Source organism: Nothoprocta perdicaria, unplaced genomic scaffold (genome assembly GCF_003342845.1).
Source record: "Nothoprocta perdicaria isolate Ctin4 unplaced genomic scaffold, notPer1 scaffold_168, whole genome shotgun sequence".
NCBI lineage: Eukaryota > Metazoa > Chordata > Aves > Tinamiformes > Tinamidae > Nothoprocta > Nothoprocta perdicaria.
This window is the reverse complement of record NW_020454849.1, coordinates 1,738,104-1,749,620: the sequence shown is the minus strand read 5'-3', so window position 1 is coordinate 1,749,620 and position 11,517 is coordinate 1,738,104. Positions and strand designations below refer to the sequence as shown.

The following is an 11,517-nucleotide window of genomic DNA, read 5'->3' as shown; positions in this document are numbered from 1 at the left end:
AAAAGAAAGAAAGAAACTAAGTCGCCCAGCACTTGGAGATGGCTCCTTGAGAGCAGAAACAGTTGTTGCAGAAAGAAAAAGAAAAATGGCCCCTGTTTTTCGAGCATGGTATAAGTGGCAGCGAGGTGCCTCGGCTCTCCTTACACTCCTCACAGTCCAGGGCAGAGCTACCCAAGAAAACGGAGCTAAAAGACACTTTTTGCAGGACACGGGAGGCAGTCAAACTTCAGCCTGCAGGGTGTTCTGCCAGATTTAGGGAGGCAAAACTGCATCGCTCTGGATCCACACAGAGCAGCTTAGGCCTCAGCCCTCACAGAGCATTAGACTCACAAGGGAAAATAGGGAGAATGATAAATTTGGAGAGCTTTGGGGAGATTGTATGCAAAAAATCCTCATTGGGGGTGGCTGGAGGAAAGAAACACCAACCTCACCAGCCGAGAGTGCAGGCAGAAAAACAGAGGTAGCATGGAGGAAAACAGAAAAAAAAACCCTCAGTGTCTAGGAATCTCTAAGCAAAATTATAGTAAATGTCGTCCCCATCCCCTCATTTTATTTRTTTTTTATTTTTACTTTATATTTATAAAAACATATAATCAAGGAAATCCTTCAACGTGTAGGACCCAGAGTTCGGAGGAAAAAATAAGTCACAGCGTGAAGGCTCCAAGCTCTGGTTAGATCACTTTGAGCTCTTTCTGGGTATCGAATGTGAGGATTTCTTTTTGTTCTGGTCATTCACAGTATCCGGTTTCCCTCACTTTAATTCTAATACCTAATATGTTGTAATTTTTTGCTAGGCCTAATTTATTCGGCTTCCACTAATAAATGTGAAAGCACTCATAAATTCTGGGTGACCTCTAAAAAAAATCAGTGTGGAAAATAAAGCACAAATTCTTATGTTCTGATTAATTTTAAGTAAATTCACTCCATTGAAGTTAAAAAGATTTAAAAAAAAAAAAAAAAAAAAGATAAAAGGCAGCTTGGTCTTTCTGCACCACAGACACCTTTTTGTTAATACACTTGTTGTAAATATGGCTTTATTTTTTGAGCTTCTCACTGCGGGGGGAAGGGAACAGAGCTTTGATAAAAATCCAGTTAGATCTGAAATGTTCGCTAACAATGTGGAAAAAATAATTCTGCATAGACTGCTGAGGGGAGAAACAAGAGGACAATGTAGTTTGATGTTAAAAATAATCGAGCTTTTTCCTCACTTTTTCCTATTTTTTTCTTGATCCACGATAGAGTGTAATGAATAATAATGTCACATAAAAAGCACAGAACCATTTGGGCTACTTGCAGAAAGCGAACCTGAAAACTATAATAAATCGAGACACAGTCTGTAGGATAGTGGTCATTCCTTATTGATATTGGCTTGTATATCTAAATCAAGGAAATATTATCTTGTGCATAAATAGAAAATAACTTTTTCACTCCTGTTTTTTATTCAGAGAGACAATATTTGTTCGAATTTAACAAGATGTTAATTACCTCTGTATTAAACAGATAAAAAAAAAAAAAGGATAAAAAGGAGCAGAGGGGAAATAATCTGAGCAAAATTAGAGAAAGAGGAGTAGAAAGAAAGTGAGACAGAAAGTCCTTGYAACAGTGTAAAAAAACTGCTTTTAAGTGCAAGTGTGCCCAAGACACTCATAAAATGGCTGATAGTGTCAGTTCCAGGTTATACTCGCATGCAAAAGTTGTTTGCATAGTAACTTAAYATTTTTATCATTTTTTTTYYTTTYYTYYTYYWWTTTKSYTTTTTTTTTTTTTCTTTGTTTGGCTGTCTAGTTTTTGAGGAGGGAAGGAGATATTTGCCGGTAAAAAGTATAATTTTTTTTGTTCTGCTTCATAACCAGTCAGCCGATTTTGCAGAGCAATTACGATGCTACGAACTTTTATTATTCCATAATTCAAAATGAATACAGGAATAATATGAACTTTCCCTTTTTGTGATTTATTAGGAAAAAAAAAGAAAAAAAAGTGTCTAGGTATATTTTTACACTATTTAGCGCAGCGACTGCGTTCAGGTGTTATGCCCAGCATATTCTTAGAGGTTTAAAATTCAAAAAAAGAAAAATACGCATTCTTGCATGGATTCATTAATTTTTAAGTCATGCAGAACTTGAATCTTCTCTGGCTAACTTCTGAGTCTGTAAAATTAAGATGCTAGATTTTCTTTTCTTTTCTTTTCTTTTCTTTTCTTTTCTTTTCTTTTTTTTTACAAAGTATGTGTATCGAAAATTAATTATCTTTGCGAATGCCTTGAGATTTCTAAGATTAAATATAGCACTTTGGCTTGTTTTATTCATCCAAATTTTATCCCATTCCTGCCATACCTCGAAAATCCTTTTCTTTTTTCTCTCCCCTAATTTTAATCGTGTCACTTCCATGCGGTCTCCCCCTTCCACTGCCGACACTCACTCCCTCCAGTAGCCTTTCTTGGTCCATTTAGAAAAGAATTTCCGATACTGCGTTTCTATAGCCTTTATTTTAGCTATATTGCATTTATCCCTAACATTTTTTTTTATGGAAGGATTGAACATAAAATAATTTATATGAGTATTTTTAAATTTCCTCTTTTTCTTTTTTTTTTTTTTTTTTTTTTTTCTCGGCAAAAGGGTAGTACTTGTGGAAATGTTACACAAGTACAAGGCATTTTGCTAAAGATGACTGCTTTTCATAGCTGAAATTATCGACTCTATTCTAGCAAAATAGATCAGTTTTCAGATTTACAATAGCGTAGTATTGAAATGGATTTTTTTTTCACTGTATTGATACATAGTAACTTTACAAAGAAATGGCTGGGGGGAGGAAACTAAGTTTTGGTTTTTTTTTTTTTTTTTTTTTTTTAATAAGATCGATATCTTCCCTCTCTGCACCCTTTCTGGGAACACACATAGAATATTATCTACATTTAGGTGAAATTTATAGGTGGGGGTGTCTTTTCCCTATCCAAGTGATGTAAGTATAATCTGTTCTTTCATCTATTCTTTCTGTAACTTCAGATATGATTGGGTGCTATTTTTGATACCTGACACTCCAGGTCGTTTGCTGGCACTAGAAGGGCACACAGTAGGAACTGCATTTGTAAGAGTAATAAAAATAAATAAATAAAAATTTAAAAAAGAGAGAGAGAGAGAGAGAATTTTCAAGAGTGTAAATTAAAGCTACATCTTTTATAGTCCAAGAGATTGATAACTGGTTTGGAGAGTCAGGAATTGTTAGCACTAAGCCCTGTTTATCGTTTGACCACATTCTAAATACTATAGTTTTTTTATGTGCCCTTGTGTGCTATTTTATTGTTTGTTGCCAGTTTTCTAAGTTTCAGCGGATTCTATAAGGCATGCAAATTAAGATGGGCTATCCGAGTCTCGCAAGAGAGTCTTCATTTGCAAATACTTCGTGTGAGTCTACATGTAATTATATATATTTTTTAATATTCACAAGAAAGAAAGAAGCACACATATRCTTTATTTATTTATTTATTTATTTATTTTTGCAAACACGTAAAAGCACAAAATTATTATCAGTACTATTTTCCAGATATTAAGATCAGTCAAAGAAAATACACTTCCCTGCTGCACTCTGGTATCGATGTAAGGTTTCAGATAAACTGAGGAATATAACGTAAGAGAAGATCCGTGGTGGTGATGGTATTTTTTTTTTTTTTTTGTCCCCCTGGATTTATCTCTTCTCTCTTGTCATTTAAGTAGACTCATGGTGTGGAGTGGAAAAGAGTGTGCCTTTAAAGGGAGCCTCGCTTGGCTGGTGGAGGGAGTAAGGTTGTGAGAGAAGCCTTGTTTGGTGATCCTTAGCAGCTCAAAACTTACATTTATTTTTCTTATTCTTTTCTTTTTATTTTTTTCTCCCTTCTTTTTATTTATTTATTTTTTAAAATCTACTTTTTGGGCATTCTTGTTGCCTTTGCGGCCCAGGGCAACGCAGCGCGGGCCCGGAGCAGCGCCGTTTCCCCGGGAATGTCTCGGGAGTTCCGGGAGCGAGAGGCCGGCGCAGACGGGAGCCCCTGGCGCCTCTCCCCACTCCCCGCCGCGTCCAGGGAGGGATCCGAGATCCTGCCGGGGACAGAGGGCTGCGAGTGCCCGGGACAGCGAGGGTCCTTTGGCACGGCGCAAATCGCTTCCACGGGAATCGCGTTGCTTTTTGCTTTTACCCCTGCCTGCATTAAAAATTAATTAATTAGTATTAAAAAAAAAAAAAAAAAGAAAAAAAAAAAAAGAAAAAGTGAGATTAGGTGTCTGGCGTTCGAAAAGTGAAAGAGAGGAAAGGAGAAGATAGGAAAGAAGAGCAGAGGAGAAGAAAGGAGAGGACAAAGTTGTCCCTAATTTATTTCCCTTTCTGTTGTCCACATCTGCTGTTTCTCGGGAGTTCGTCACTGCCGAGCCTGCCGCTCTGAGACGTTTAAGTCTCGCTGTTCGGCCCAGGCCTCGCTCCTGCAGCCGATGGGCAGYCGGGATGCAAATCCCTAGGCCTGGACCGCAGCGGGGCCGGGGCGGCAGCGATGCCCCGGGCCCACTGGCGCTGCTGCGGGCGGGATCCCCATCTCGCTGCTCACCAAAGGTGAGGGTCTTTGCTTCGAGGAGCTCCCGATGGCKGCGAGCGAGGCGCATCCTCAGACATTTTTTGTTGTTGTTCAGAAATGCGGAATTCAGCTAGCTCCTCCAGCCTGAGTTTACCGAAACCCATATTTGGGGAGGTGGAGGGGAGAGAGAAAGGAAAAAAAAAAAAAAATGGAAAAGTAGGAGAAGTAAAGCCCTTTAAAGGGGATGCTTTGTATCACAGAGTCCACGGGAGCTGCGATTTGTGCACAGAAGAGCTGCTTCGGCCAGGAGGGAAGGAGGGAGAGGGGGAGCAGAGCGGGGGACTGCGGCCGCTCGGGGGGTCAGCGCCCGATGGCGAGCGGGCCGCGGGCCGGACAGGGCGCCCCCGGGCTGGGGGGGGGCTCCTCGGGTCGGGGGCGGCTCCACGGGGCCGGTGCCGTGGGGCAGGACAGGGCGCCGTGGGGCCGGGGGCCGGTGCCGTGGGGCAGGACAGGGCGCCGTGGGGTCGGGGACGGCGCCGCGAGGCAGGGGGCTGCTCCACAGGGACGCGGCCCCGCCGTGTTCCGTGCCGCTGGATGAGCTGGATTTCAGACTTCCTGAGGGCCTCGCTCTTCCTCATCCGGGCTGCCCGCGGTGCCGCGCGCAGCGAGCGCGGCACGCAGGGACAGACCCCAAACTCTCCATCGGTGGTGGGGGTGGGAGAATGGGGGAGCAAAGCTCCCTTCTAGGGGGCAGAAGTGAAACCCTGKACCTCTAGAGCAGTTCGTGCTGCCCCATCCCGTCCCAGGCTGCACTCGGCGTCCGCTGTCCACCTGCCGTCTAGGGCAGCGCTGTGGGGCAGGGGATGRGGAGGGAGATGGGGAGGGTGATACACGCAGTGGGTCGGAACAGYGCTCTCCTCCCATCCCCCCTCCCCAGTCCCTCAATTCCGCTGCTGCAGGCAGGAATGCGCCGTCCGTCCCGTCCCGTTGCCCGTGAGGGGCCCCGGGRACGTTGCGTCCAGAAGGGGCAGGGAAATCACTCTCCCTGATCCTCTCCCTGCCGGGGCTCGCGTCGGGGCTGGGCACCCTGCTCGGAGCAGGGGGTGGGAGGGGGTGGGAGGGCACCCTGCCCGGTGGTCCGGGGAGGCGGAGCAGGAGCCGCGGCGGCAGCGGCAAAACCACTCGGCGGCGCCGGGAGGGACGGGACGGGACAGGACGGGACGGGACAGGACGGGACGGGACGGGATGGGCGACAGCGGCATGCGGAGCGGCGGGCGCCTCGCGGACCGTCTGTGCAGCGCGGCGGCGCGCGGCGCCGTCGAGGAGGTGCGGGCGCTGCTGGAGGCGGGCGCGGATCCCAACGGGACCAACTGCTTCGGCAGGACCCCGCTGCAGGTACCGCGCCCGGCGCTGCCGCCCCCAGCCCGGCGGCGGGAACGGCCATATTCTCCCTCCGTGTCTTTATTATTATTATTACTTTATTTATTTATTTGTTATCATAATCGGGGTTTAAGACCCGTTTGTCGCGATAGAGCCGCGTGCCTGTGTCAGCCCTCGCCGCAAAAAGCGAATCGAGCTTAGAGGGGCATCGCCCGCAGAAAACGAATTGCGGAGGAGGGTGTTTAGTAGGAGAGGTGGGACTGCAAATTTCGCTTACAAATAGGTTTAATGTTATGGCTTTCAGTCTGTTTATTAAAATAATAGTTATAAGAATGAAAAATAAAGCTTAATAGGGTCTATTACTAAAGGCAATAGACGTGGGATCTCATAGCACCATTTCCATTCCAGACTGTCGGTTAAAATTGTCACTTCATAGACATTCTGATTTGGAAAAGAGCATTATTCCTATTCTTATTCTTATTGTTATTGTTATTATTGTTATTACGTCTGTTGTACTTTTTCGTTTTTTTTTTTTTTTTAATCAATAGGAGTATCTATTAGGATACTTTGCATTCATAGATACTATGAATGTCAGTTTTTAGGTTCTGTTCTATATTTCTTAAGTCACTACTTAAGAATGTCTGGAAAGTATTTGGAAGTGTGTATTATTTAAACTTATTTTTACTATTATTATTATTATTATTATTATTATTATTACTATCGTTGCTAGCTTATTGCTCCTGCTAGCTTGTTATTCTTCATTACTGTTAGTAGTTGTATCTATTAGGACACTTTACACTCACAGATACTATGGTATTGGAAGCCAGGTATTGGTTTCCTGTCATTTTCAGAGCAAATATGGTATTTTATTAATCATCCTATCTAAATAGAATCTTTTGAGACATTCATTTAATGATTAGTAAATTATGAGTTAATTTGCATTCGTTTATTTCATGAATAAGTATTCATTTTTGCTGATATACTTAATAATGCAAAGGTTAAGCCATTTTGAACAGCCATTTTACACCTTTCACTTTATACAGCAAAAGGATCTTGTTTTTAAAATAAGCTCTAGATGGAAAAAGAGAACAATCACTAAGAAAGTTATTCGTTTAGATTTTTTTTTCCTGGCTCGATCCCAGGTGAAAAAGGTCTCCACATTTTTTTTTCCTTCAGACTGAGACTAAGTTCTGTCCTGTCTTTGCAAAATGGCTGCCGCTCCCCACATGGGGACTAAGTTTATATCTTGGAAAACTTAATCGAAATAGAAGGCTCTTTATCTATGAACAATTTCACACTGCCATTATAAATAAATAAAATACTTCTAGTTTATAAAAAAAACCTTTTTTTTCTGAGTTAAAAGGGAAAAAAGAAAAGAAAAGAATTCCAGCATTAAGTTATAATTATTCTACTTACAGTTATTAGGATTCCACTGAAAATGATGAGGTGACTGTGTTAAGTCAGACTACAAATGATTTCGTTTAATTGTGCCTGTGAGATTAGTTTTCTACTTCTGACAAGCTCAGCTACCGGGTGGCATTTGTGCTCTGTGCACGGAGGCTTCCTGCATTACACAGCTGTGCTTTCCTCGCTGAGACCAAAAAAAAAAAAAAAAAAAGAAAAGAAAAGAAAAGAAAGAAAAGAGAAAAAAAAAAAAAAGAACTGAGCAGAGAGGCTGAAATCATCAGCGAGTAGAACTCCACACAGAGGAAATCCACGCACAGGGCGCAGAGAGTGCCAAATTACTGCAACAGCGAATTAATATCACTGACTTTGTCTGCCCGAGTGTGGTGGGGCTGCTCTGCTGGCTGATAAAACAAGGAGTCATCAGCCAAAGCAGCAAGTTTCAGAAAGCAGCTGCAAAATACAGGATGGGTAAAATGTGATGTGTGTGTAATGCATAAAATAGGGAGTATTATATTTGAAAGAGAAAATGCGAAGTACGGGTGAACGCATCGTGTGGGGAAGAGAATATGCAGAGTAAGGATGAATATTACATGCATCATATGAGGAGACAAATACGTACAGTGCGGATGAATACTGCATATGTGTATTGCATTATATGTATATATGCACATGTGTATTGCACTGTATGTATAAAGCACGGTCATACCTGCTGCTTTCGGCGTCGGGCCAGCCCGCAGCTCAGAGCTGTGGGTGCGGGGGGCGGAGGGGAGCGCAAGGCTGTGGGGGCCGGGATCGGTGGCGCTGCTCACGGCCTCTCTCCCCGCAGGTGATGATGCTGGGCAGCCCGCGCGTGGCCGAGCTGCTGCTGCAGCGCGGCGCCGACCCCAACCGCGCCGACCCGCGCACCGGCTGCTACCCGGCACACGACGCGGCCCGCGCCGGCTTCGTGGACACGCTGGCCGCGCTGCACCGCGCCGGGGCGCGCCTCGACCTGCGCGACGCGCGCGGCCGCCTCCCGCTCGACGTGGCGGCCGGGGGGCCGCACGGGCCCGTGGGCCGCTACCTGCAGCACCCGCCCCCCCGCGACGGCGACAGCGGCCCGCCCGGGCGGGCGGCCCCATCGGAAGCGCAGCCGTGACAGCCGCCCCCGTGACCCCTTTCTCCACAGGGAGGCAGCAAGGACAGGCGCGACGTGCGGATTTTATTATCCTTTCCACGCTTTGCAAGGGACTGAGTGCTATCTTGCCCTCAAATTGTACTCCCCGTCCCGGACGAGAGTCTGGACACTGTGAAGAAATAAATGTGAACAACTCCCCGCTGGGGAGGACGCAAAAGCCCCCGGTGCCTCGTCCAGGCCTGCTTTCCGGTACCGAGCGGCAGGAGAGGCTGGAGCCCCCACGAGCTGCTCCGCACTCGTTTAGATTTGAGCAATATCGGACTCACGGCAGAAAGCCCGATCGCGGACTCTTCCTAGCAAAACCGGCTGGGACAGTGCGGAGCAGCAGCTTCCTGGTGCGGTCGGCGAATAGCTCGGTAAACCCACGCTGCTGCTGTGCGTGTCCGCGCATGTCCTGGGGCGCATCCGTGGCTCGTCTCGGTGTTATTAAACGTGGGACCTGAAGGAGAAAACAAGTCACAATGTGTGTTCCTGCAAGCCCGAGATTGCCCTGGCTTCAAGGACAGGGTGCTCCGCAGGCCGTTCAGCAGGAGACCTTCCCCAAGTTAGTTTAACAATATTTGGAAAGGAAACATGGCTTTCACAGAATGAAGACTCACGGAGATGAAAATTGAAAATTTGAGGTCGAAATTGAGCTCCAGTATTTCCTCACGATGCTTGAAAGTGGCCGTTTGGGCCAAGAAGGAATTGAGCCATAAAACTTGTTTTGCGCTGAAACGACTGTGCTCGCAGGCAGGGAGGGTGGAGGGAATCTTCAGTTTCCCAATTAATTATTTCCGAGTCGGAGCGTGTCCCTCCGGCTGCCCCAACACAAGGAAGCTGGAACGGGCTCCGGGAGGCCAATAAGCCCAATCAGAAGGCGCCGCGCTGCCTCCAGGCCTGCGAGGAGGGAGCGCGGCGGGGGATACGGGGAGCCCTCTTCTTTCACCCCCCGGCAGCTCACAGGACCGCCCGTGGGGGATGAAAGGGGAAATAAATACATAAAATACAGATCTTCGATCTGCAGTCTCACTATCTGACATATTTCATATGTAAAGAACAATACCTTACCTTATTATAATATTTAAGTTATTAAAGTATGTGATTCTTCATAAAATAAACCTGTTGCAATGCAGCCCATATGATTATTTCTTGAAAACCGAGAATCTCTGTAAGTACGCAACCGTGCCGTTTATATATATGTAATGCGTATATAGCACGTGTGTAAGATATACAGAATATGTGTTTGTGCATTAACTAAATTAAAGCATTAACTGTAATTACGCACTAAAATACATACCCGCTCATCGAGTGGTTAACGTTGTGTGCTCGCGCCTGAGCAGAGGCGCGTTGCGCTCCTGCAAAGCAGGGACCGCGCGCTGGCTGTACGAGTATTTGCAGCGTAAGAGCCGCGGGGACCGGGGACACTGGGGGCGGATGGAGCTAGGAGAGGGGACCGCACTCCAGCAAACGTTTAGCTTGGACGGGACCCTTATGATAAAAGGTGCTGGTTTTTCCCACATTGGAGTAATTCGAGTTACGACGTCTCGCCGTTGCAGCTTGGGAATATCTGCTGCCCAGGAAATATCAGAGAGGAGCAGTGGGAAATAACGCGCCCTCGTTAGGCCCCCCCAGCCGCCCCCCGCGGGCTCCGCGCCCCGAGGCGAGCGCGGGACGCGCCCCCACGCGCGCTCCCGCCCCACTCACGCGGGACACTCACCCGGGGGCGGGAGCCAGGCCCCGCCCGCTCCCATGTCCATCCTGCTGCAGGGTCTGGAAATCTGAAATGATAACGGTAACAGTCTGCAACCAGGCGGATCACCAATAATGAATATTCCGAGAAAGCCCTAAAATCGCGGTGTTTAGCGCGGCGGTTCCGTTTCTAGTGATTACAAACGGCCAGTGCCGCAGCGCGGCGGCGGCACCTGCCCAGATCTGTGTCCGGGAGCCGCTTTCATTTCGAAACGGCCGGTTTCGGTCACCAACTGCGCGGGCCCCGCGGCCGCCCCGCTCCCGGGCCCGGCCACCGAGGAACCCCCACCGATATGGACACATATGGACCTATATGGATAAGATATGGACCTATATGGACGGAGCGCGGCGCCCCCGCCAGGCCGCGCCGCCCACTCCCGGGCCGAACTGAACGGAACCGAAGCGGGCCGAGCGGGTCGGACTCTGCCCGGCGCCGCATCCCTCCCGGACCGACACTCCGCGACAGGTTGGGGACCTCCGCAATTTTTATTCGCCCCCCTCCCCCCTTTCCTCTCCCCAGCCATTCGCGAGGGGACGCGCGTGGACGGGGCGTTTTACCGGATCCTGCAGCCGGAGCGCGGCGGGTGGGAGGTGGGATCCGCTTTTTCTTTAGTTATTCTCCCCTTTTACTCACTTTCTTTTCCCTGCCCCCCCTCCCGCCCCCCGCTACGCAACGGCCCCGCGCCGCGTTCAAATGAGCATGTGACGAGGAAATAGCTGCTGGCGGGGCCGGCGCGGCGGGCCCGTTAAAGCGGCAGCGATCCGCTAGCCGCGCCGCGCGGGCCCGCGGGCACGTTAAGGACACGTATGCATGTGCATATATATATATATATTTATATATATGTATACGCGTGTGCGCAGGGCAGAGCAGCGGCCGGCGCGGAGCCCGCGGGGGGACACGGCGCGGGCGACGAGGGCCAGCCCGCGTCCTCGGGGCGTTATTTGAAACCGCCGGGCGCTCTGTCATTGGCCGCCGTCCACGCGCGGGGAGGTGACACGGGGGGAGGGAGGGCGACGAGCCGCCAAGAGCCCCCCCGCTCCAGCCCTGCACCTTCCCCTCCCCCGCCGGGGCCTCCGCGTCGCGGAGCCGGGAGCATCATCACGGGAGGCGGTACCGAGATGGGGGGGGCGGGGGGGGAATCAACCAAACGGAAAGAAAAGAAAAAAAAAGCAGAGAGAAAAAAGAAAAGGTAAAACCCCCCCAAAAAAACAAGGCCACGAGCGAGACGCATCCCGATGAATGGAGGGCGCCGCGGCGGCACCGGCGCGGAGCGCGCGCGTGGGC

General features: G+C 48.4%; 1 protein-coding gene across 1 annotated transcript; it reads left to right on the top strand.

The window, feature by feature from the left end:
* The first annotated feature begins 5,782 nt into the window (after positions 1 to 5,782).
* Positions 5,783 to 8,462, top strand: LOC112944410 (cyclin-dependent kinase 4 inhibitor B-like). Its single transcript, XM_026035846.1, has 2 exons — positions 5,783 to 5,932; positions 8,151 to 8,462. The coding sequence occupies exons 1-2, from the start codon at positions 5,783 to 5,785 to the stop codon at positions 8,460 to 8,462; spliced, it is 462 nt and encodes a 153-aa protein (XP_025891631.1).
* Positions 8,463 to 11,517: the final 3,055 nt, after the last annotated feature.